Here is a 27,707-nt window from a genome sequence, read left to right on the forward strand (position 1 = left end):
GCTTCTCACAAGATGAATCCAGTCATAAATTGTCTTTAAGAGCAAGCCAAGCAGTGTTGAAGGATTTATCCAGAGAAAAAAAGTACATGAGATCCTAGTGAAAAATGGAAAAGGGGTATAAATTGTCTTTCAATTTTTTTTTCTCCATCTCCAAGAAAACTTCAGGGGCATTATTTATTTGAGAGAGAGAGTGAGCGAGAGAGAGCACAACTGGGAGAGGGGCAGAGGAGAGAGGCAGACTCCCCCCCCACCCCCTGTTGAGCAGGGGGCCCAATGTGGGACTCAAAACAAAATTAACACCTGGTAGAATATTTTCCATTTTAAGTAATTTAATTGCAGTTTTCTTTTCCTGACTTGAAGTTTCTGAACTTATTACTCTGACATTATCATCACAGAATCGCCTATTCTATCTTGCAAGTATTTATTCTTTAGAAGTATTTAGTAGTAGTATTTAAAAGTAATGCATCATCGTGCGAATATCTAGCTATAACCTACAATTACATTGTAAGTATTAGAAGTCATTTAAAAATAATTTTTGCTAGACTTTAAGTTTCACTATGCAGTTTATGACTTCATTTAAATAAACTGAGCAGTTGGATTTACTGTATTTGGTGTGAGTGGTAAAGAAGGGTGCTGAGTGGTAGTATGGCTTGGGAAGGGTGGGGGTTTAATCCTCACTGTTAGTTTTGAGAAAAGATAATGAAATCCTTTATATCCCTTTCCATAGACGTGCATTTCAAAGACTTACATTTTAATAAGAATTGGTTGTGCAGCTGCAACCCTGGCAACACAGACTAGGAGAAAAGAATTGGGGCAGAATTCCAGAAATCAAGGCAGGCAATGGTCTCATGTGGAGCTGAGCTAATGAAAACTGATAAAAATATAAAGCACTTAGTAGAAGTAAGACCAGGCCTTTCTTTGGCATAGTGGATGTTGAAATTTTCCTTACTATATTTTATTATTTAATAAGTCAAAAAGCTGTCATAAGCTGCTTACTCAATAAGAGTAGCTGCATTATATTGTCCTTTAGTATAAAAATACCCTACAGACTCTGGGAAGCTAATATTTCTGTGCAGTGTATCTAAAAAGTAATTGTTGCTGGCCCGTTCTTGGTAAAGTATTGAAAGCACAATGTACCAAGTTCATCAGATTTTTAAAAACAAGTTTTTAAGTTGTAGTAATTTAAGAAATAAATGCTCACAGTAGTTTTAATGTAAACTTCTTGCTGTTATTGGAATCTTGAGGTGCCCTCAAATAATAAAATTTGTAAACATATTCTTTTCTCTCAACCCTATGACAGTGGCTGTAGAATCTGTCATTAAACCGTAATTTAATTATTACCAACATTTAGGTTGTGTCTGGGGTTTTCCCTCCTGTCATAAGAAGTATTGCAATAAAACATTTTTGTGCATATATTTTGCTTTTTTTTCTGGATTACTCTCAATTACTTTTGGATTTTCAGAAGTCATACTAACATTAGCTGTAAAAATTTTTGATATTTTCTAAATGTACTACCAATTTACATAATCTTAATTTTTCTAGGAATGAGTTTTTTCCTTATATCTTATTTGGCTCTTTGGTCTTTTAAATCTTGACTTTTTTTATCTTTAATTCTGGAAAAATTTATCCTCATCATTTCTTGACATGTTTGCTTTTCTCTTGAAATGTTTTTCTCTTTCTGGAACTTCTCTTATCTGGATGTCTTTTTTTTTTTTTTTTCCTACTCCGTATTTCCACTTTATTCATTTTTATGGTTTCTTATTGTGACTTTATAGTACTAATATTTCACATAGTACTAATATCCCTAAAGTACTACTATCTTCTGCCAACTTCAAAAGTAAAACAGCCTGTGATTTTACCATCAAAATGAGTTTATTCAGGATTAATCGAAAGTGCAAGCTATGGCAAACCATAGGCAAGTCCGGCGATGAGAAAAGAGGAACATGACTTTATTGAGAAAAGGAGAAAGATGGGAGGGAAAGTACATTGGAGGAAAGCTAGAGTTGAGGGTGGTGATGGCTTCTCATTGGTTCAGGTACATATTTTCGTATTGGCTGAGCTTGTTGCTGGACAAGGAGAAATTCTTTCTGCTCAGTGGGAATGCGAGTGACCATGAGTAGTAGGATAGGAGAGCTCCCCCTTCTGGTGTCCTGACACCAGTTTTAATGAACTTTCCTTCATTCAGTTTTATAGTCACATGGTTATTGCTCAACAATATCTGCCAAGGGGTTTGGATGCATACTGTGGGTTTTTTTGTTTGTTTTTGTTCTGAAATTAAAGTATGCAAAATAAAAATATCTGTCAAAATAAATGCATGTATACATACATACATATATACATACTTGTATAGTGAAATCCTATATTCAGAAATATATACTGAGGGGCGCCTGGGTGGCTCCGTTGGTTAAGTGTCTGCCTTCGGCTAAGTCATGATCCCAGGTCCTGGGATCAAGCCCCGCATCGGGCTCCCTGCTCATCAGGGAGCCTGCTTCTCCCTCTGCCCCTCCCCCCTGCTCATGCTCTTGCTTGCTCTCTCTCAAATGAATAAATAAAAAATCTTAAAAATATATATATATGCTGAGATCTTTTTTTAAAATTGAAGTGTAGTTAGCACACCATATTGTATTAGTTTCTTATGTACTACATAGTGATTTAACATTTTATATACATTTGGAACTGATCACAGAGATAAATTTAGCTACCATGTGTCCCATACGGAGCTGCTACATATTAGTAACTATATTCCCGATGCTGTACATAGTATACCTATTGTTTGTACCTTTTAATCCCCTTCCCTTATTTTACCTATTTCCTTACTCCTCTCCCCTCTAGCAAATGCCAGATTGTTCTCTATATCTTGAGTCTGTTTCTATTTTGTTACATTCATTCATTTGTTTGGTTTTTTTAGATTCTATATAAAAGTGAAGTCATAGGGTATTGTCCTTTTCATTCTGACTTACTTTTCACTAAGGATTTTTCTCTAGGTCCATCCATGTTGTTGCAAATGGAAAGATTTCATGCTTTTTTATGGCTAATATTTTAGTGTGTGTCTGTGTACAGTTCATTATCTTTATCCTTTCATATTTTGATGGACATGATGGATTGTGTGGTAGTTGTATTTCCAATTTTTTTGAGGAATCATTATGCTGTTTTCATAGTGGCTGCACCATTTTGTATTCCCACCAACAGCGCATGAGGGTTCCCTTCCACATCTTTTCTTGCACATCTTGGCCAGAACTTATTTCTTGTGTTTTTGATACTAGCCGTTCTAAGAGGTGTGAGGTGAGATCTCATTGTGGTTTTGATTTTCAGTCTGCTGATGGTTAATGATATTGAGCATCTGTTCATGTGCCTGTTGGCCATCTGTCTTATCTTTGGAGAAATACCTATTCAGATCATCTGCCTATTTTTAATAGATTTTTTTGGATACTGAGTTGTGTGAGTTCTTTCTGTATTTATAATATTAAACCCCTGTTGGATATATCTTTTGCAAGTATCTTCTCTTATTCAGTAGGTTGCCTTTTCTGTGTTACGGTTTCCTTAGCTGTACAAAAGCTTTTTAGTTTGGGGTAGTCCTGTTTATTTTTGCTTTAGTTGTCCTTTCCTGGTGAGACAGATCCAGAAAAATACTGTTCAGATGTCCAAGAGCTTACTGCCTGTGTTTTCTTCCAGGAATTTTATGGTTTCTAGTCTTTTAAGTCGTTAATCTATTTTGATACTATTTTTGTATATGGTGTAAGGAAGTGGTCCACTTTCTGGGGTGGCTGGCTAGCTCAGTTAATGTAGCATGTGGCTCTCAATCTCAGGGTTGTGAGTTTGAGCCCTGCATTGGGTATGGAGATTACTAAGTAAAAAAAAAAAAAAAAAGTTATTAGAAAAAGGAAACTTTCACTTTCATTGTTTTCTTTGTAATTGTCCATTTTCCCAACACCACTTATTCAAGAGACTGTGTTTTTTCCATTGTACGTTCTTGCCTCCCCTGTTGAAAATTAATTTACTTTATCTGTGTAGGTTTATTGCAGGACTGTATTATCTTCCATTGATCTGTGTGTCCTTTTTGTGTTAGTACCATACTGTTTTGATTTCTATAGCTTTGTAGGATAGTTTGAAGTCAGGGATCATGATACATCCAGCTTTGTTCTTTCTCCACACTACTTTGGCTAATGGGGTTCTTTTGTCGTTCCATAAAAATTTCAAGATTCTTTGTTCTAGTTCTATGAAAAATGCCGTTGATATTTTGATACAGATTACATTGAATCTATATATTTCTCTGGGTAGTATAGACATTTTAACAGTTTTAATTTATGCTACCCGTGAACACAGAATAGCTTTCCATTTATGTCTTCTTCAGTTTCTTTCGTCTTTGTCTTACAGTTTTGAGAGTACAGGTCTTTTTACCTCCTTGGTTAAGTTTATTCCTAGGTATTCTTTTTGATGTGATTATAAATGGGATTGTTTTCTTAATTTCTCTGATAGTTCAATATTAGGGTATAGAAATGCAACAGAATTGTGTACATTAATCTTGTAACCTGCAACTTTATTGAATTTATTATTTCTAATAATTGGTAGAATCTTTAGGGTTTTCTGTATATAATATGTCGTATGCCAGTAGTGACAGTTTTACTTCTTTTTTTATTTGGATGCCATTTATTTATTGATTGATTTTCTCATCTGATTGCTATGGCTAAGATTTCCAACACTGTTAATAAAAGTAGTGAGAGTGGGCACCTTTGTCTTGTTTCTGATTTTAGAGGAAAAGCTTTCAGCTTTTTACCCTTGAGTGTGATGTTAATTGTGGGTTTGTCATACATGTCCTTTATTAAGTTCAGGTATGTTCTTTCTGTATCCACTTTGTTGATAATTTTTATCATAAATGGTGGTTGAATTTTATCAAACGTATTTTCTGCATCTGTTTAGATAATGACATGATTTTTACCCTTTTTTGTTTATGTGGTTTATCATGTTGATGGATTTGAAGATATTGAACCATCCTTGAATCCCTGGAATAAATCCCCTTGATCAGTGTGTGATCCTTCCAGTGTATCATAGAATTTGGTTCACTGATGTTCTGTTGAGGATTTTTACATCAGTGTTCATCGGGAATATTGGGCTGTAATTTTGTTCTGTGGTGTTTTTGTCTCATTTTGGTATCAGGGTAATGCTGGCCTTATAGAATGAATTTGGAGTATTGTTTCTTTTTCAGTTTTTTGGAATAGTTTGAGAAGGATAGGTATTAACTCTTGTTTAAATGTTTCATGTAATTCAACTGTGAAGCTCTCTTGTCCTGGACTTTTGTTTGTTGGGAGTTATTTCATTACTGATTCGGTCTTAATAGTAATGGGTCTGTTCAGATTTTGTCCTTGAGGCAGACTTTTTTTTTTAAGCTTTATTTGAGAGAGAGAGAGAGTGAGAGAGCTCATGCACGAACACCAGTGGGGGAAGGGCAGAGGGAGAGAATCCTCAAGCAGACTGCCTGCTGAGCAGCATGGAGCTCGATGCAGGGCTCAATCTCAGGATCCTAAGATCATGATCTGAACTGGAATCAAGAGTCAGACACCTAACTGACTGAGCCACCTAGGTGTGTAGTGTATTCTTGATTTTAAGTTTTTTCCTTTCAACACTTTGAATATTTGTGCTTCTCTCTTCTTTGAATATTTGTGCTTCTCTCTTCTGGCTTGTAAAGTTTCTGCTGAAAAATCAGGTTACAGTCTTATGGGGCTTCCCTTGTATGTAGCTAGTTTTTTGTTTTTGTTTTCTCTTGATGCTTTTAAGATTCTTTAACTGCTCAGAATTTGATTACAGTGTGTCTTGGTGTGGGTGTCTTTGAGTGTATGTTCTTTGGGACTCTTTGCTTCTCAGACTTGGATGTCCTGTTCCTTCCTCAGGGAGGTTTTCAGCTATTTTCTAAAAATAGGTTTTCTGTCCCTTTCTCTTTGTTTGCTCCTTTTTGGACTCCTATAATGTGAACATTAGTATGCTTGATATCCTAGTGGTGCCTTAAAGTATCTTCATTTTTTTTTTTTTTTAAGATTTTATTTATTTATTCATGAGAGAGAAAGAGGCAGAGGGAAAAGCAGGCTCCCCAAGGAGCAGGGAGACCGATGCGGGACTCAGTCCCAGGACTCTGGGATCATGACCTGAGCTGAAGGCAGACGCTTAACCATCTGAGCCACCCAGGCACACCCCCCCCCTTTTTTTTTTAGTGTCTTCATTTTTTGAATTACTTTTTTCTTTTCTTTTTTTAAAGATTTACAAAAAAAAAAAATTGTGTGAGAGAGAGAGCCAGAGTGCGGGGAGGGTCAAAGGGAAAGGGAGAAGCTGACTCCCCCTGAGCAGGGAGCCTGACATGGGGCTCTATCACAGAACCCTGGAATCATGACCTGAGCTGAAGACAGATGCTTAACTGAATGAGCCATGCAGGTGCCCCTCTTTTTGCTCTTTTCATTGGGTGTTACCACTATGCTGTCTCCCAGATTGCTGATCTGCTGTTCTGCATCATTCAACCTGCTATTGATTCCTCTAGTGTATTTTACATTTTAGTTATTGTATTCTTCAGTATTGATTTTTTTTTTCCCCCAAGTATTTTTCATGACTGAGTTTTTACTGTGTTCATTCTTTTCTTGAGTTTGGTTAGCATCTTTGGTTACTTTCAACTCTTTATCTGGTAGATTGCTTATCCCTGTTTCATTTTCTGTTCGTTTTCTGAGGTTTTGTCTTGTTCTTTCATTTGGAACATACTCCCCCTGCCTCCTCATTTGCTTTAGTCTCTGCTTATTTCTGTTAGGTAGGTCAGGTACATCTCCTGGTCATTAAGGAGTGTCTTCATGCAGAAGATTTCTGTGGGGCCCTGTAGCATAAATTCCCCTGGTCACCTGAGTCATGTGCTCCAGGAATGTTCCCTGTGTGGTTTGCATTTACCCTCCTGTTATGGATGGGTCATGATTGATGTGGACTTGCTGGTGTGCAGGACTTTCCCTTGGTCTGTCTGTCTCTTGAGGTCTAGCCACTAACTGCTACATGCACGATGGTAAACAAGGCGGGCCTACGTCTTATCTGGCTGAGAGGCCCAATCATGACTGCTGTAGGTGCTCTGATATATATAGTTCGCCCACAGCGTGGCTGGCTAGGAGGCCATGCTGCAGCAGCTGGGGTTTGCTGGTCTTTTGGGCAGCTTGCTATGAGGTATGTTTGTGTTTGTTATGGGAGTTCTAGTATGTGGGACTGGTCCCCCAGCGCAGGGTGTTCAGGAGGGACTCAGGGCCAGCCAAGGCCACTTGCCAATTGTGGTGGGCGTGAGAGGGGTGCTGTCTGGGAAGGACTCCCAAGTTGTGTGGGTGGGTTGGGTGAGGCGAATACACAGGACAGTGTTGGAGCAGGGTTAGTGGTGCTACCGCAGTGGATGGAGAATATCAGAAATGGTGCTCACAGGCCAGCAAGGTAGAGGAGGGTAAGAAAGGGACACCCACAAGCACTTTGCTCCCCAGAGAACATGCCAACAGATTGCTACCCCTCTTTTACTAAAATCCGTCAGTGGATTTCCTTCGCGGGTAACCTAGGCACAGCTGCGTCTGTGTTGGGACTCTGAGCCATTGAGATGAAGCATGTCCTTTAAGAGCAGAGTCTTGGCTTCCTGCTGCCCTTGGCTCTCATGGATGTAAGCCCCATTGGTTTTCAAAGCCAGACATTGTAGGTGCCTGTCTTTCCAGTGCAGGACCCCCGGCCTGTGGAGTACCACGTGGGGCTCAGACCCTCGCTCTTCAGGGATGGCTTCTACAGTTGTGATATTCCTGCTGTGGGTCACTAGGCCTGGGGTGTGGGTCCTCACTAAACTGCCTGTCTTCCTCTTCTGCCCTCTCAGTATGGCCTTTTTTTTTTTTTTATGATCCATTCTGCTAGTCTTAATTGTCAAAGATAGTTGTTAAATATGTATTTGTGGATTTTGGTGTTTCCCTGAGAGAAGATGAGCTCAGGATCTTCCTATTACACTTTCTTGATCCCACCTTCTGAAGTTTGTTTCTGTTATCCAGTTAAGAGGTGGTATTAAAGGGCTATTAATTATGTGATTGGAGTAAAGAAATACATTTAAAAGATGCTAAATGTGGGTATACTTTTTAATTTCCTCACTGATAAACTGCACTTAAATTTTAATAAAGCAATGGAAGACTTCGTTGATAATATGACATTACGGGTATTTTATACTTTGTGTTTAAGTATTCTTTGTGTTATATTCAAATTGAACTTGTTTGACTGTTATCTTTGAGATTATCATACTGTAAGATAGTCTATTCTAAAATATTTTTTATATTTTTACATGTAAAGTATCAACACTATTTATAGAAATATATTAAATTTCATTCTGGGTTTAGAAGATAAAAGGTGATAGAGAAGTATTTTTTCCTTATAATATTTTCTCTAAGCAACCAAAAAGGACTTTAACCTTTTTGGTTAACCTCAGTAGCTTTTAACCACTGACTAGAATCCCACATAGATACATTTTTATCATTTCATGTGAATTCTAACTTAATTTTTCTTTATTTTAGTAAAACATATACCTTATTCTTGTAAAGTTCATGTGTGGGTAAGAAAGAGAATAGCAGATTAAATTTGGGAATGTCCTTTAACTTTTGGGAATGTTATTTCATCATGTTTTAAAAGTTATTATGTAAATGCACTTAGGGTATTCATAAGAAGAGCTTTTTAAAGATACAGCAGGTTTTCTCCTTTGACAGTTTGAATTTTTCTATTATTTTAGTATGCCCGAGACATTAAGTTTTAATGAACTTAATCTTTAATCTGCCTATAATATATTTTACTAAAGAGTTTAGTGACTTTTCTTTTGGAAAAATACAGACTCATTCTGACTACAGGCAGCATATTGTATTGCTTTTCTGTGTTCCTGAAAACACAGGTCAAGATACCATGTTCCGATATGCAGTTGATGGTATTGACTTAATTTTGTTTCTTCTCATTTCCTCTGTAAAATTAGCAAAGGATTTCAGTATGATATTTTCTAGAATTTTTTAAAAAAACCTGTAGAAACAGTTCTGTAGATCTGTAGATTAAAAAAAAAATTCTCTTTGGTAAGGGTGAGAAAGATCAGCTTTGTGTGTAAATTTTATCTTCTTGGTACCAGAAGCAGTAGTTACGCATTATTTATTTTGTAAGGATTCCTGTGGTTTTTATTTGTACTGAATTTGATATATCTTTACTGTTTTTCTTTGTAATAAAGCTAATGGTATAATTTTGGAAATCTTTTAAATTTTCCTGGCTTCCTACTCCACCTCTGTATAAATTCATATAAGGCATCTTTTTCTACACTAGCTTCCTTTTCTCCTCCCTGTCTACCCTAAAAAGAGGAAAATCTATTCAGCCTTAGTGACAACCGTATAGACCTAAGTAACTGTTGAAAAAATAATAATTAATGATTAGTTTGACTGAGAGCTGTAAATAAATTGTAGTCTGGTTAGTCTTTGGCAGTGACCATGCTTTTTTTTTGCAGGTGTTGTCATTGTTGATCTTTAACTTACAAATGATGTGAAATAGATAAGTAAAATGATGTGTACAGCTTTTTTGTTTGTGCTTATAACTTCCATCTGGAACTTAAAAGATAGTATGCACGTACATAATTTTTAAATTTTTTTTTCTGTAGATATTATTCCCTTTAACAAGAAAATCTTTGAACCATTTTAAACTTGGATGTGCTATGTCTGGTGTTAGACCTTCTGTTGATATTGTTTGATGTTTGACTTGAGAGGAAACTTTGATAACCTAGTAACATGAGTCAGCTCTTACCTTGTGCCAGATATGATGTTAATCACTTTGATAATACAGTTTGATGTTAATTTTTATGGCGGGGCTGGGGGGGAGAAATTTAAAACAGCTAAGAGAGCTCTTTAAGGAGTGTGACAGAGTTCTCTTGTCATACCAAATTAATCTTGTAAAAGTTTGTCCCAGCCAAAGACAGCTGAGAATACCTCATTTATTTAGGGAAAATACCAAGTTAACAAAAAGTCCTCAGGCAATTATCACAAAGCAAGTAGGAATCAAATATAAATCACCGTGATCTTTTCTCCCTGGGATGAATCTGGAACACGGTATCAAAGCCTGGTCTCTGCCTTACCTAGTTCTATACCCAGATAAATGACTGCAGTTTGTGCTCATTTGACTTTACCTCCTCAGGGGATTGATAGGAGATTCCATGCCTGCCTAAGAAGCCTGAATTACATACTTTTCATTCTTCAAGCCTTTTAATTACCTTCCTTCAGCCTTGCTTTTGCAAAACAGATTTGGCAGCCAGTTCAGGCAGTAACTAGGTACTGAACAAGCATTCCCTTCTGAAAGTTTAAATCTCTGATACCAAGGCCTTTTATACCAAGAAGAGAAAACCTGACTAAATACAATTGATTATATGAATGTGTTTTTAAATAATTAATAACCAGTAGATGAAGTTAGAATTACTTAAAGTATATACTGAATATCCTTTTATTGTTGATCTTATTGTATGACATAGACATACAAATAATACATACATTTAAATTTGCTTTTGTGGAAAATATGTCATTGCTATCAAAGGGATTAATTTAATTGGCATAAGTAAGCTTTGTTTTTCTTTACCTTATTACTGGTCCTGCTTCATTTTCCCTGTTAAATATAAGTGCTAATAAATAGACTCATGTATTTCTGTGTGTGTGCTACTCCATCTAAGAAGGGAGATTAACTAGAAATATTTTTGTCCACCTGCCTGGGTAAGCATCAAGGAAGTTTATCTCTGCTCAGTTCTCTGGGTAGAGAGAAAAATAATGATGTAGCAGTGATGATGATGATGGTAACACAGTAAAAACAATACCATTTATTTGTTTATTTAAACTCATTGTTTGCCACCCTCTGTACTTAGCAACTTTACTTATCTAACCCTCACATAAACCTTTGAGGTAGATAAAATTGTAAACTCCGTTTTATAGAACAGAAAACTGAGACACACACAGGTTAAGTATCTTGCCCAAGATCAGACAGCTAGTAGGTGGTGGAATCCAGGATTTGAACTTAAGCTCTCTAGGGCACTTGGGTGGCTTAGTCGGTTAAGTGTCTTCCTTCGGCTCAGGTCATGATCCAGGGTCCTGGGATAGAGTCCCATGTCGGGCTCCCTGCTCTGCAGGGAGTCTGCTTCTCCCCCTGCCCCTCCCCCACTCGTTCTCGCAATCTCTCTTGCAAACAAATAAAATCTTTAAAAAAAAAAAAAAGAACTTAAGCTGTCTAGTTTCAGAATCTAAGTTTCAACACTATATCATACTATCTTTCCAAGCTTGCACTTCCACAGAAATGTGCAGTATGAATGTGTAGCATCCATGTGGTATGAGAATTGCGAGTGAAGAAATTAAAACTTAAATTTGATTTTGTGAACTTCCCCTTGTGAGTATCTAGTGTATGTGCTGCTGAAGTGAGCACATCTTGTGGGCATCTAAGTATTAGGAAATGCAACTGCTTTGTAGGGATTCTTCCTCAACCAAGGAGTACTAGACTTTCACAGGAAAAACAACCTCCCAGTGAAGATGAGCTCATAATGTAATTACAAGGAAGTGGTCCAACATGAGGGAGAGTTAGCAGACAACACAAGAAGGCTAATTAGAAGACTAGGATTGATTTAACAGAATAATCAGAAGAACACTATAAAATGAGTCATTAAAGTGTCTAAGTTTAAAAGATTAAGAGATTGAAGTAAGTGAATTTGCAAAAGAACCACATAGAATTTGTTAAAATGGAAAATTTGATTATTAAAAGTCAATAATTAGGGAAAATATTAATAGTGAAAATTAAATAGCAGTTGAGAAACAGTTGAAAGAACCCCAATAGAAGTGTATCTTAAGCTAGAGATTCTATGAAATTGGAGTCAAATGGAAAGACAATCTTTAAAGTATCTTTAGGGAAAAAAAACAAAAGTGTACATTCAAAGGACCAAAAGTCAGATTAACAGTGAACTTCTCATCAGCAACAGTAGAGGTCAGAATAATATCTGCAGAGGACTGAAGGAAAAGCACTGTTAACCAAGAATTTCATACTTAGCTGTTAAGCTCTCATGCAAGAATAAGGGCACAATATAGAAATCGTGTTAACAGTGTATCTGAATAAAGGTTAGATGGAAGATTTCTGTTTTGGCAATTCTTTTATAGGTAAATTGTTTCAAAATTGAAATGAAAAAAACCCCTCACTGTTTTAGAGAAACAACTGGAAGCTTACCACTTGCAGGTAATCATTAACAGCATGTATTATTGAAAAAACTCTTAAAGTATGTACTTTATGAAGATGGAAGTTCATCTTTAAAGGAAGGATTGAAAAACAAGGAACAGTGGTTATCAAAGAAATTGGTGCAAATGTCGATAACCATTGATTATCATCATCATTCTGTACTTCCATGTGCCAAGTCTTAAGTATTTTGTCTAATTCACACAACAGCCCTATGGTTATAGGTACTTAACATTTTTCTGAACTCAGGGACACCAGATTCTCCTTTTTGAAGGAGCTCATTCAGTCCCTGGCACACTGAGTGAAAAGGGACAAAACCAAGTTATGTCTCTGTGAAATTTGAGAATTCTGAGTAAGAGAAAATCTTTAAGCCTTTGAGAGAAGGGAAAATTTTTCACCTAGAAAGCAAATTAGAATGTCACTAGCCTTCTTAGCAACTCTGGAAGGTAGAAGATCATGAAACAGTGCCTCTAAAATCCTGAGGGAAAAGATCTTTAACTTGATACTCTGTACTCAATCAAATGTCAAATGCAGGGATTTAAAACATTTTCCTTCCTATGTACCCTTTCTTAAGAAGCTACTGGACTTGGAAGGTATAAGTAAACCAACTGTTTTCACATGCAAAAAGCTACTGGAGTATGTGATTTTGCAAAATAAGCTGAGGAGGATGAAGAAAAAGGAATATGTAATGATTAGAAATCGGAAAGGAACTGAGGGAACATGCCTAGAGAGCAGCTAGTTAGAATTGAAGCAGGAGGCCAGGTTTTGTGAAGAAACAAAACAAAACAAAAAAAATTTTTTTAATCAGTATGTCTACGCATATGGTTAGGTATTTGGAAATTACAGGTCTTTTGCAGCTCTAATTAAAGTATTTTACAGTTCTGATATAGGTACATAGAAAGACTAAGCAAATAAAAAAGCTCAGCACTTATTAACCTCAGGGAAAAGAAAAGATGATTCAAGAAGGGATAGCTGATTCTAATACGTTACTTATTTCAGTAGTAGCAATTATAATAACAGAAACATTGAATATTGATTCAATGAAAAATTATAATTATCCAGTGGTAATGGTGATGGTGACAGGGAGTTTGAAGGTAGGAGGTGATGTAAAAAAAAAAACCTATCAATCTATTTTAACAGAAAGTCAGTTTAAATTATTTACAAATCGACAATTTAAGAAGTAGCATAAGCATCTTATTTATAAGTACCAGAAGGAAACATGTTGGTAAGTTAGAAATGACTACAACCAACAGATGAAGAGGGATAGGTTAGAGATTTATCTTTTTTTTGAGATTTGCCATTTTTGATAACTTTTTATTACTTGAATTTTAAAAATCTATGTGCTTGTATTATTTTGAATAACAGTAAAGATCTGTTTAAATGTAAGAAAGCATTGTACAAGTATGGTTTTATTCAGAGAACTGCCAGTGGTAGGATAGAATTCAAATGTGTGTTCCTTGGTGTAAACAGTGTGTGGTGGTACCACCCACCAAGAAAGTTAACATAAAACCAGATATGGGGGAAAGGGCAATGAATTCTATGTTTCAAATACCAGGTTTCAGGTAAGTAGGAGACTAAGTGAGATGTTCATTTGCAGGTGTATATAAATGTCTGCCTGGACTCAGGAGAAAAGTTCAGAGTGATAATAGATATTTCAGTCCATCGCCTCATACACTGAGAGGCTATGTATCACATAATTGTTACTTCTAATTTGGCCACTAAAGAAGTATTTAAGGAGAGGGAATAATACAGTGGAAATGGGAAAAAGAAAAAGGGGGAGAGAGAAAACGAAAAGCAGGAAGAAAAGTACCAGGAAAGGAAAAGGAGAAAGATTATTAAGGAGAGGGAAGGAAAACATGGCAGTCATTCTCATACAAGAGGGAGAAGAAACGTGGGGAGTAGAGCTTGAGAGAGTGGTATTCATGAACATTGCTTTGCTCTATGTTGGTATTGCAAACTCTTGCACATTTGAGCCAAAAAAAAAAAAAAATCTCTCTTATATCTCTAAACATAATGTATATGTTTAGTGTTAAATACTTGAGTTTTAATTAAGAGGGAAAAAAGAAGATGTGAGGGGGAAAAAGCCTGAGTAGACTGTGAAGATGTTACCTAACGAATAAAATATCAGTGATTAATGTTCTGGGTGGCTCAATTGGTTAAGCATCTGCCTTTAGCCCAGGTCATGATCCTGGGGTCTTGGGATCGAGCCCCACGTCAGTAGGGAGTCTGCTTGTCCCTCTCCCTCTGCGTCTCCCTCCACTCGTGCGCGTGCTCTCTCAAATAAATAAAATGTTAAAAAAAAAAACAAAACTGATGAAGAAAACACATGTAAAGCCTGTACACTGAAAACTACAAATTATTGGGTATGTCATGTTAATGAATTAGAATACTCAATATTGTTAAAATGTAATTATCCATTATGTAGTTGTTAGTATGAATGCAATCCCAATCAGAAGTGCCAGAGGCTTTTTTGTAGAAATTGACACAAACTGAATCTAAATGTATATGGAAATATGAAGAACCTAGACAGTCCACAAAAAGCATAACTTATAAAAGATAAAATCGATAAACCAGACTATCAAAAAACAAACTATTTGAAAGATTTTTTTTTAAAGATTTCATTTATTTATTTGAGAGAGAGAGCACATGAGCAGGGGGAGGGGCAGAGGACGAAGCAGACTCCCAGCTGAGCAGGGAGCCCATGTGGGGCTCCATCCAGGACTCCGAGATCATGACCTGAGCTGAGGGCAGATGCCTAACCCACTGAGCTACGCAGGCGCCCCAAAAGATGTTTAAAAAAAGAATGCCTGGGAAGAGATACTCCCAGTACTTATTTTGGACAATGGACTTGATCTAGAATATGTAAAGAACACAATTGAGTAAGACAACTAAATTAAAAAGTGAGCAAACGATCTCAACATATGTAACCAAAGAAGATAGATGAATTACCAAACAAGCTAAAGAAAAGACTATCATTAGTTATCATCAAAGTGCAAATTAAAACCGCAGCAAGTTACCACTAGAAAGACCAACACTGAAAAGACTGACAATTGTAGAGCAGCGGGGACACTCCTGCATTGCTAGCACAAGTGCAGAATGGTACGATGGATTTGCAAAATGGGTGAGCCATTTCTTACCAAGTTGAAATTAAACGTAGAGTAAGATCCAGCATTTCTATTTCTAAATTACTCTGGAGAGATGAAAACCGATCCAAGTGCAGAGTGTAAGAAGGAGAGGAAGCTGATGGTGGAGAGTACTACTGCAGTTTTTTTTAAACTCATGCCAGTCTCTTTTAAAGCCAGGAGACTGAGCTTTTAATTCAGAGAGACTGCCAGTCACTAATGGCCAGATAATTCACTTTAAGCTTTTTCTAAAATTTTGTCTCGTGAACCTGTGCATTTGTGAAATACCCCGTCTGGTGTTGTAGACCAGTCTGACCACTTATATATGTGTGGAATGTGCTGAGCTGTGTTTCAAGCCAAATTTAGATGTTGATGTTGTTGCAAAGTGACACTCCTTTTATTGTCTTAAGATTTTAAAAGTACAAGGTTTTCAAAATGGAAATGTTTTAAGCAACTGTCAGCTTAAGAAATGAAAGTAACTATAGTTTATATATTACTAGGGAAATTGTTTTGTGATAAATTTAATACTTCTCTCCAGGTGTTCATATATAAATGTTTTAAGTATGCACTTTTGAAAAATAATTGTGACAAGGAAGTTTGTTTAGAAAAGGAAGAAGATGGAAATGCATTTGCATGACATTCCAAGGCGTGTTTGAGACATTTTTAGATTCATGTATTTACTTAACAAATATAGAGCTGTGGAGTTGCAAACATCTGCTTGGTTTGAAAGTGCATTTCATGATTATCTAGGTGGAAATAACTTAAGCTGTATATCCTGTCTTATTTCCAAAAATGAGGCAAAAATTATTGCACTTTTAAAAATCATTCTTTAAACACAAGGGAGGAGGAAGTCTTGTGAATGTCATTTTCCAAGGTACATGTGAGTGTGAAATTGTATATTTTAAAAATCACAAATTAATGAATAGCTTTACTCTAAATGGGAAGGAGGTCTGAATTTGGAACAAGGAAAGGTGATAAAGTATTATGGATTGTATATTAGGAAGCTCTTTATTAATTTTAAGTATTAAACAGAACACTTAGAAGAAACGGGTACCTGGGTTGCTCAGTTGGTCAGGTGTCTGCCTTTGGCTTAGGTCATGATCTTATTAGGGTCCTGGGATCGAGTCCCACATCAGGCCCTGCACAGTGGGGAGTCTGCTTCTCACTCTCACTCTCCTTCTGTGCTCATCCTCTCTCTCTCTCTCTCAAATAAATAAATAAAATTAAAAAAGAAGAAACTACACCTCCCAATCCAAAATTAATATTTGAAGATGGTTTCTGGAAAACATAATTTCCAAATAAAAACGAAATTTGCCTGACTTTATATGTAGATAAGAAAATAGAATAAATTAAACCATAGATTTTTAAATATCAAATTTCAAATCCAATAGATTTGAAGTTTTTCCATGTCTGTGTTGCAACAGTGATGAGCATAAAGAATTTTCAGTTTCAAACAAAGGTATATTTGTTTTCATAGAATTAGTTAAGAGACTTCATTTCACAATGACGTCTTTTTTCATTAAGAAATTTTTTTTATTTGTAATGAAGTACAGTTGAAATAGTAGTTTCTGGCTTGCAGCATAGTGATTTGGCAGTTATATACATTATGAAATGCTCATCAGGAGAGAAGTGTAGTTACAATGTGTCACCACACAGTTATTACTGTATTGACTGTATTCCCTATGTTGTGCTTTTTTCATCTTAATGACTTATTTATTTTACAACTGGCACGATGACTTCTTAATGCCCGAGGTCTTTGATCAAGGTGGAATTAAACTTCTTAAATGCAACACTAAATAATGTTCTTGTTATTGTGAATTTAACCCTTTCCTCTTAGATTCTTCCAAAGAAGGAAGTAAGAGTTTCTGAACTTTCACAGTATTTACCTAGTTCACTGACAAAGTCAGTTACAACACTGCCACTTCTTTGTTTTGGAAGTTTGGGTGGGATGAGGAATGTTCATCCCTGCTTGACAATAAATCTTCCAGGTTCTGAATTTTAACTATGGCAAGAATGTAAATTTTCTTCCTTCTGATCTTCCTCCTTGAACATAGGCTTAAATCTTAACCTCTCATTTTCCTGTAGTATGTTAGGGGACTTGTCCAGTAGACTCAGTAGAATCAGAGTCCCACGTTTGTGCCATTAAACGTACATGCATTTATCTTTACTGAAGATTTTCATCCACACAGATATAAAGATGACTGTCATTCGTGTCTTACCAGGTTTCCAGTCATGGCTTTGGAGAACACAAAAGGGAGGAATGTTATTTCACTTAATGTTCAGGGTGTGTGATCCTGTAATGTAGCTGTCTTTTAGTGATTTATAGTTGGGATAGCTTATAAATGGACTATATCTTTTTCAGAGATTGATAAATATGTGATATGTTTGATTACTTGGGGCAAAAATGTTAATACACTCTTTGAGTAATCTCATTAATGCATCTTTGGTCTTTTCATTTCCGGGATGGCTCTTTTCTTCACTGTATCTGCCACCCTACCATGTCTTTTCTGGGAAATATTTCCTACATTTGTTGACTCTGCTTCTTTCCCTTCACTCACTTCTCAGCTCTCTCTAATCTGATTTCTGCCGGCACTACTTCAATGAAATTGATGTAACCAGGACCACCGAGTATCTTCTGCCCATTCTGATGGACAGTTCTCTGTCTTGGCTATCTCATCAGCAGTTAATACTGTTACCAACTTCCTCCTTGAAACAGGCCCCAGTGACACCACTTTAACTGGTTTTCCTGCTCTCTCTCTCTCTCTGTGGTAATAGCCAAATATTCTTGGTAGACTTTTCTTCCTCTACCCATAGTTAAATGATGCTATTACTTAGAGTTCTCTGTTAGACCCTCTTGGCTTTTCATGATGCAGCTTTCCTTAGAAATTAGGATTCAGGAGCACTTGGATGGCTCAGTCGGTTGAGTGTCAGTCAGCTTGGGTTTCTCTTTCTCCCTCTCCCTTTGCCCCTCTCCCCGCTCGCCTGTTTTCTCTCTCTCTCTCTCTCAAATAAATAAATCTTAAAAAAGAATTTAGGATTCATGGCTTCATTTATGATCTGCTGATAATTCCGGGACTTTTCCTTGGCTTCACAACTGTACACCCAGAGGTCTAGTGGACATCTTTACTTGATGGTTGTACTAGGCTGCAGGTGATAGAAATCCACTTCAGTGTAGCTTCAGGCTAAAGAGAGAGAAACACAGCCTCACAAAACCAAAGCTCAGATGCATAGGTCAAACTGGTCTTAGGGATGAGTGGAAGTAGAGATTCATGTCCTCTAGACTTCCTCCTCTCTCTTGTCTGTGCTTGTCAGCATTATTATCTCAGAACAGTCATCTACATGAAGTTTGGAATTTATTTGGCAAAGGCCTTTCTTAAAGTCAGCAGCTTGGCAGTCACGAAGAAAGGATAGGTTCACTCTTTGCCCAGCTCCACATAGAAAATGGCCTGACAGGGATGCCTGGGTGGCTCAGTTGGTTGAGCGTCTGCCTTAGGCTCAGGCTGTGGTCCCGGGGTCCTGGGATAGAGTCCCGCATCGGGCTCCCTGCTCAGCGGGAGGCCTGCTTCTCCCTCTGCTGCTCCCCCTGCTTGTGCGCTCTCTCTCTCTCTCTCTCTCTGACAAATGGATGGATGAAATCTTTAAAAAAAAAAAAAGAAAAAGAAAAAAAAGAAAATGGCCTGACATGGATTCTGAATGACTCTGTTGGTTAGCTACTTGTGGGATATAAAAAACTGCTTTTACTGACACTGATTCTGGTGATGGTGGTGGCAGGAATCTAATGTCTTAATTCACAAAATGAAGCCAAAATTAGACCCTGTCCATCTTTCATGTTCAATTTCAACTTCATTGGAGAAGCTGCTAGTTTTATTTATGATTATTGATGAGTTACAGCTGCTTAATTATCTAAGAAGAGTTGATTGCACTACCAGTTACTTTCTGGGTTGTCTTTGAGAATAGAGGTTCAGGTGAGGAAACCTGTATGAAAATGATCATTATTTCTTCTTGGAATTTGAGACTTTTGTATGGCTATAATAGTGTTCTAGTTTAGTGATTTAAAAAAAATAAACTTATTAGAATAATTCAGAGTTTTATAGTCATAAAATAGGATGCTCTATGAAGGCAGGGATTTCTTATTTCACTGCCATATTCCTGATACCTGACAAAGTGTTCAGAAAATTTTGTTGAATATCAGTTTATTAAAATTTTGATTTTTTTTCAATGCTTACTTTTTGGGGAAATAATTTTAATTTTGTCACAGATTTAAAAAATAAAAGCATCTAAGGATAAGTAACTTGTTTTCTTCTATTTTTCTTCTTTTTAGATTACCTGTTAGACGCCCTGAGTCAAGACGACAATTTTTATACCTTCCTGGTGGTTGAGAAACGAGTCTCTGTAGAACGAGAAGCAAAGAAAGGAGAACAGATTGACTTTCTTCATTAAATTGACTGTAGATACTCGACTTTCAGGAACAAAAACACAGAGAAGTAATAAAATTATTTTTTTTTTTGGCATCATTGGACATTCAGCATATCAAGGAGCTTGCTTTTGAAGCTTCCCAAGCCAAGATTTGAAAACTTCATTGGTGCTCATTTATACCGTGGACTATAAGCATGAGTGAATTCTGGTTGTGTTTCAACTGCTGTATTGCAGAACAGCCTCAGCCTGTAAGTATGAAGTAATATGTGTACAGATTGGGTGGGGTGCTTATTAAACATACCACTGGTTCTCAAGCTGGGAGTCAGGACCCTAGCAGTAATTGCAGGGCAGATCTCAGGAGTGTCAGAAAGTAGTTCATGGAACTCTAAACATCTGGTTAAAAAAAAAGAAAAACTCTTTTGAGTAAATACTGAGTGTCAAGAACTGTGCCCGCCCACTGTACATGGCTGAGGAGGTTGTCTCCTCTACCAAGTAGATGGCTTCTAGAGGAACAGTGAGGGGTTGACACCCCGACTTGAGGTAAAAACAGTGGAGTCAGCCTTGAAAGTCAGTGGGTAGAAGAATGTGGCAGCCAGACTGCTCACATCCTTCTTTACCTACCACTTCTTTTTCCTCTCAGCAAGCATCTGAGGTAGATACCATCACCCTTATTGTTCAACTGGAATAGATACAGTTTTTGCTCAAAGTTCTATAGATAGTAATTGGTCTTAGGTAACTTTTTGGTGCATGCCCCACTTTTGTGCCTTCTAACCTGTGCACTCATATCGTTGCCTCTTCCCAAATCTTGCCCTCCAAGTCAATTTTCTGTTCATCTTTTAAGATGCCTAGATCAAATGTCACTTCTGTATAATCTTCAGCTTTTTCCTGACTTAGCCATTACCTCATGTGTATTCCCACTGGCTCATTACTTTATTTTTCTATTATAGCCTAGAACTTCTTTATGGTAAATAACTTCTACAGTCTCTCCACCACATTTTTAGTTCTTTAGGGGCTCTGACCAGATTTACTTTGTATTTTCAGGATCAAATCTATTATCTTGGAGCATGTAGCTTTACATGCCAGTTGGTTAACTGGCTGGCTGGCTGAATAAGTGAATTTATATTGTTTCATTTACATTTGTAAGAACATAAGTGGAAGAATGAGGTGTAATCTTGAAGTCTTCTCAGATCTTTTTTGAGCCTTTTCCTGGGCATTTGCAGTCACTTTGTAATTTTCCTCAAGTATGCAGTGTTTGTTTTGAACGTCCTAGTCTTTCATGTTTGGCTCCCAGAAGGGGAAAAAGTGAAAAATGAAGAGGGTTAGAGGGAGAGGAGAAAGGATGCTGGCTTTTAAATCCCCTACAAGTGACTGAACTAGAGGGGAAGTGCAAGGACTGCCCACCTCTTTTGTCCTTGGTGATGAGAAGCACAGATAATTGAAGGAGGGGTTCATTTTTGCCCATCCTGGCTCTACAAGATGTGTGTAAACTGCTCTAGGAAACAGCTAGGAGTTGGGGATGGGTAGCTGCTACTGTAGTAAGAGCTGAAATTAAATGTAGTTTATCTTCTAAGTCTTCCCCTGGAGGTTGCAAACCTTGAACAGACTCCAGAGTTCTAAAATAGTTCTGTCAGACAGATTCTGCCAATGCATTTGTTGTGGTGGGATGCAGAATCCTTGTGCTACTTACTTTGCCATTTCCCCTTTTACAACTTTTAAATTTTGTTTTTTACATTTGGCTCTTTGGTCCATGAAATATGCAAGATTGTTCTGTGTGGTGTGAGGTAGGGGTCTATTCTTCCATGCTAATCAGCTACCTACAGTTTATTAAATAATCTTTTTACTAGTGATTTGGAATGTCACTTTTACTGTATGCCATGTTTTCCTGTATTGAAGGGTCCATTCCTGAAGTCTTTTATTTTTTTGGTGCATGTGTTTATATCTGTGCCTCTACCATACTGTTTTAATTGCTGTAGTTACTAAGTAAATTTTTGCTATATCATAGAGAAAATCTCTTTCATAGATGTTTTTTCAACTGTATTGGTAATGTCTTGTTTTGTGAGCTGGTTTGTTGTTCCGTGGTCCCTTATCAGATTTTTCTATCCTTTTTCTTTAGATGAAGTATTTCATAATGCATATTTTTAATACTATAGGTGTTTACGATTGCATTGTACATAGAGTGTAATTGAGATTTGATGTCTTCAAAATTCTGAACAATCCCTTTGAGAAACATGGCATATGTTTTCATTTATATAGTTCTTTTCATATTCTTTTAGTAAAGCTTAAAAATCTCATCAATAAAAATATGCACATTTCTTATTAGATTGGTTCTAAATATTTTAGGGTTTTTTTCTTACTGTTGTGAATCAAATTCTGTTCTTCAATTACATTTCCTAATAAAATTTTTTTAGTATATAGGAAATGAATACTATTTATCCACTAATCTTTTAACCAGACATCTTACTGAACAGTTTATATTTTCAAAATACCTTTGTATGGTGACAGGTTGTTTTTTTTTTTTTTTTTAGACTTTTTCTGATGAGTGAATGTCTTATCCTGGTATCTTACGCATTGACTAAGATCTCCAGCATAATGTTGAATAGTGCCAGTGATGTGTGAGAAAGGGAGAAAGGAAATGGGAAAGGTTCTAATTAAAGCATAATATGAGTTTATACTTTAGTGAATGTGTGTTTACCTGTACATTTAAGTTATTGTGTGTAATTTGTTATCAACGATACTACCAAGGATTAAATTTTCACCAGTTTTTAAATTAGGGAATTTTTAAATTCTATTGCCATATTGTTTTAGTATGCCTTGTAATATTTTGTTAAAAGTCAGAAATATGGTAACAGTAAAGGAACTAAGGTAAACAGGCCTTTAGCATGAGGTTTTATGTTTATCTGTCTCAGTGTTGGGCCATGTTTACTGAAGCTGTAGGTGTCAGAGGATAAAATTTCCGCTGGTGTCCTTGTTTTTGTGCCTTGTTTTCTTTGGGTTTACTTGGAGACTTCTTAAATAAGGTCTGAGATGTCTCCTCCTTTCAGTTCTCCTCTTATATAGAAGCATATTGATGTGTTGATAAGGTGTGGGGGGAGAAGCATTACGTGCTGTTGTGGTTAGGTTTCAGTTTTCTAGTGAGCCTAAGCCCCTGGGCTGTTACTCCCAGAAGTGCTTTTTAGTGTTTTGTTTTGAACTCCCTTGTTGAAGCAAAAACCTTAGAAGGGACTGGAATTGGGTATTTCTCTTTCTCTATATGGAAGGCTAGGCTGGCTGGCGATTGGATATTTCCCTTCCCTGGAGTTGGTTAGTTTATGGTAAAACCCCAGCCCATTAGCTCTGGTAAAAGAGTGTGTCTTGAGGGTTGGCTTGTTTTGTTTTGTTTTGTTTTTTAAAGATTTATTTGTTAGAGCACAAGCAGGGGGAGTGAGTGGCAGGAGAGGGAGTAGGGTCCCTGCCCAGACGGGAGCCCGAGGCGGGACTCGATCCCAGGACCATGGGATCGTGACCTGAGCTGAAGGCAGACGCTTAACTGACTGAGCCACCTAGGTGTCCCAAGGGTGGCTTTGTTAAGAAGAACAGAATACCCAGCCTTACTGAAAAATGTCTATTTTTCCTTTTTCTTTGCCAAAGCACAAGGAGATGTTACTCTGATCTTCACTTGAGAACATGGTGGAGTTCTTGGAGGTAAAACTAAGACTGGGCCCCCCTGTGGTTTTTAACTCTCAAACTCCTATACATTCCTCTTCTACTAATTCATCAGATACAGTTTACATTTTCCTACACTGGTCCTGGATACCTGGAAGTTTCTCATCTTGGGTTTCTGCTCCGATGAGTTGTGATTTTCTTTATCTGTCTGGTTTTGGGAGCAGCGGTTCTCTCTGTGATCTCAGTTCTCTAATGGATCTGAGAAGAGTTGGTGGTTTTCAGTTAGTTCAGCTTTTTTCTTGTGTGTGGATGGGAGTGAAACTACAAACTCCTTATGTGCCACACTGGAAACCAGAAGTCAGTATTGTATTTTTTTTTTTTTTAAGATTTATTTATTTATTTTAGAGAAAGCACGTGAGAGAGCGTGTGTGTGTGTGTGTGTGTGTGTGAGAGAGAGAGAGAGAGAGAGCGCGCGCGCAGGGGGAGGGGCAGAGGGAAAGGGAGATAGAATCCCAAGCAGACTCCCCACTGAGCACGGAGCCCAACACAGGGCTCCATCTCACAACCCTGAGATCATGACCTGAGCCAAAACTAAGAGTCGGATGTTCAACCAACTGAGCCACCCAGGTGCCCCAATATTGCTGCATTTTTTAAGATTGATGTTTTCATTGCCGGTATTCGTAATGTATATAATAAAGTGAGTCCTGGTGCAGTATGTGATGTAGGTATAGTCACCAATAGCTAAAATAGGAAAACATAGATTAGGAGTGTAAACAACAGGAGCAGAAGGCCTTGGAATTACAAATATGAGACTTTAGAAATACATTTTCTGCTGCACAAAGGATTCACAATTTGAGGTTTTTGCATACATATAACATGCCAGTATTGTGTTATTGTTGAATAATATAAATTTGTGTGAAATACCCCATAAGAATTCAATGGGCTGTGATTTTTTTATTCTTTTTGGCCTGCTGAGAAAAATAACACAAAACTTAACAGGGCCATGTGGTTATTATGGTACAGGAACAGCTTGCTTATTGGCATCAGAAAAACATTTAAAGGGTGCACTAATAATTTTATGTATGTTTACAGTTTACAAAAACAGATCCTTGCAGTTCTGTGAGACAGTATCAGGAGTGCCTTTTTTGAAAGCTGCTTGGTCATCTCTAAAGTCTTCTAAAATATTTACTGAAATGAAAGTGCTGCATGCCAACTCTCCCACTCGTTCTTTGCCGCCCCCTGCTCTTGCACATTCCACGTATGAAGAAGAAACAACCCAATATGGGAAGAAAACAGAATGCATTTTTCTGTGTAGTGGCATAAGAATCATACTTTTTCTTCCTACTCCTTCAATTTAGCACAGCACAGTACAGAGTATAATAGAGTCCCAATTTTTTTGAGCCTTGGCAGTCCAAACTTTTCAAGTTAACTGTATTTTACAAATGCTGTAGTTGCTGTTGCTAATTATAGCTCAAGTTACAAATTTAAAAGTGGGTGGTTGCTGCCTTGCAATTTAATTTTTTTTTAAACTGAAAAGATCTGTCAGCTCTTTATAGGTGATTCTTTACCTACTTATTGTGCATTGGAGTACTGGTGGACTTTTATTAAAATATAATTGGTATACCAAAAACTACAAATAATTAATGTATACAATCTGATGAATTTGGACATAGGTACATACTTGTGTTACCATCACCACAATCAAGGTAATAAACTTATAATGTCGCCTCAAAAACAATATCAATTACGTCCTTCCCCCACTTTTCATTTCATGGTATTTTGTAATGCTGTTTGTCTCTGAAATGTGTTACTTTAATTAGACATACACACACAGTCACCATATGTTCGTGCATATACTGATGCTCCAGGGTTTCTACAGTGAGCTAGGTACTGATGAAATGACAGTGAGTCAAGCAGACATTGTTTCTGCCGTCATGGCTTTCACTCTAGTGGAGGAGAAACCTAGTGAATAAATAAGTGTATGTGATGTCAGGTGATGATAAGTGCTCTGTGGAAAAGAAGAGCAGGGAACAAAGATGGAGAAGGAGAAATAGGGGTGTTAAGGGTGTCTAGGGAAGGCCTCTCTGGTGAAGTGATACTTAAGCAAGGATGTAAGGGAATAAGGCACAGGAGACTCAGAGGAGCGTTTAGTCAGACTAGAGAGTGCAGTGCAAGGGCTCTGGACGTGCAGTTTGTGTGTGAGAGAGAGGAGCACCCGAGAAGGCCGAGTGGCTGTGAGCTCAGGGAACAGTGCTGGGAGAGAAGTTCAGAGAAGTTGCTAAGGGCCTGCTTATGGGTGGCCTTTCAGGCCATGAGAAGACTTTATGGTATTTGTTCTTTATGAAGTGGGAAATCATTGAATGGTTTTGAGCAAAAAACCAAGTAGAACATACTCTTTTTCCAGTGGTTTGAATGTTACTCTAAGCTCAGACTGAGAGTTAGCCCTGACTGACCAGACTGTCACTCTGGGCCGGTGAGTTACTTCTGTAATGCACACTCAGCCAGGGATTCTTGATCAGCCTATAGAGTGTTCTGCAGTAAGGCCGTTTATTCCCTCTGTGGCTTTTCTTTCTGCCATTTTTGTTGTTGTTATTGTTGTTCTGATGTAGTTTTAACCTATAGTGTGTGTGTGATGCTGCTGCTGCTGCTGGACTGGCCGCAACAAAACAGAGAGCATCGTCATCCGTGTTTTCAAGTGTTTGAGGTTTCCTCAGGGGAAATGGTTGAGGAATTGGAAGGAGGATGGCATGCGTCACTAGAGGTTTAGGAATTGAAAGAAGACTGTAGACATCCTGACAAGCATCCAAGCCCTGACTGCAGCCTGAGAGGATGAACCAACAATTCTGTGGAAAGTCACTAGAGGAAACTAGCTGAGGGCACCTGTATGATTTCAGGTGATTGATATAAAGTAGAGGAGCTCTGGTGGGGTGCCTCTCCATAGATGCTGTGTTCTAATGACCTTAGATGGCACGTTTGTTTAGAGCCTCTCTTTTCATGAAGCTCATTCCATATGCCACATACGCGGTATGAGTATGGTAAAAATGTTATTTTCAGGGTGCCTGGGTGGCTCAGTCATTGAGCGTCTACCTTTGGCTCAGGTCATGATCCCGGGGTCCTGGGATCGAGCCCCGCGTCGGGCTCCCTGCTCAGCGGGAAGCCTGCTTCTCCCTCTCCCACTCCCCCTGCTTGTGTTCCCTCTCTAGCTATGTCTCTCTCTGTCAAATAAGTAAAATCTTTAAAAAGTTATTTTCATTCCTTTTTCTGAAAACAAAAAATGTACATGCTCCTGATTTGTTTAATTTCATGTAAAATCATGTAACCAAACACTCAAAACACTTAATAGGTGAATTTACTTAATAAAAAGGAAATTATCCTTATCAGTTGAGAAATGAAAAATATCCCCACTTTTTAGAAAGGTATTGCAGAGGACTGGTTGAAATGTTTCCATTATAAACTAAACCTAGAAATTCCTGAGACTGTTTTATGCCCTGAAACTGCATGCCCTGCCTCAGGAGTGGCCACCATATTTCCTCATAGTCAGCTGCTTTGGGGTGTGGTGGTTTGTATTCCCTGTGTACTTAATATCCTGAGAAGAAAGCTGAATTTGTGTATATGTGCTTAAAGACAAATTAGAAAGGCTCTTGACATGAGGGTAGAGTGGAAGGTTTTTGCCCTTAACCAATTAGGAAGCACTGGTCAGTTAGTGTCCCTAGCATTTCATGTGAGTTCAAGTTTGGGGATGAGTGGGGGAAGGTAGTAGAAAGCCATTTAGTTTCAGAGGTTACAATGCTTTTATAAGTTGGTAAATGTTAGACATTTTTGCTTAATGCTTTTCTTAAATTGATCTTTGTTCAGTTTAGATTGGAGTTTTTTACTCTGTTCCTCAAAGTTAAGAAGCCATTTCTTAGCAAGCCATTGATGATTGCTGCCATCTTTAGTTACTTAAAAAGGGATGACAGTGGGGCGCGCATGGGTGGCTTATTTTGTTAAACTTCTGACTCTTGATTTTGGTTCAGGTCATGATCTCAGGGTCCTGGGATTGAGCCCCATGTCGGGCTCCCCACCTAGCGGGGAGCCTACTTATCTTCTCCCTCTGGCCCTCCCCTGCTTGCGTGCACTGTCTCTCTCAAATAAATACATCTTTAACAAAGAGGGGAGAACAACAGCAAAAATAATCAGTATTAAATGTAGATAATAGGTTATGAATTCCATGCACCCATCTCTCAGCTTTAACAATTTCATTTCTTATGTGATCTTGTTCATCTCATTCCAGCCACTTTTGCCTTT

At 37.5% G+C, this 27,707-nt stretch overlaps 1 protein-coding gene across 2 annotated transcripts in view; it reads left to right on the plus strand.

Moving 5' to 3' along the window:
* CDC42SE2 (CDC42 small effector 2) overlaps nucleotides 1-27,707 on the plus strand; it is a 110,359-nt gene that overhangs the window by 53,351 nt on the left and 29,301 nt on the right. For both annotated transcript variants that reach the window (XM_044916752.1, XM_021701859.1), the window contains exon 3: nucleotides 19,684-20,026. In XM_044916752.1, coding sequence (XP_044772687.1) covers nucleotides 19,973-20,026 — 54 coding nt within the window. In that variant the 5' untranslated portion in view covers nucleotides 19,684-19,972. The remainder of the gene's footprint in view (nucleotides 1-19,683; nucleotides 20,027-27,707) is intronic.

This window comes from Neomonachus schauinslandi, chromosome 7 (assembly GCF_002201575.2).
Source record: "Neomonachus schauinslandi chromosome 7, ASM220157v2, whole genome shotgun sequence".
Classification (NCBI taxonomy): Eukaryota; Metazoa; Chordata; class Mammalia; order Carnivora; family Phocidae; genus Neomonachus; species Neomonachus schauinslandi.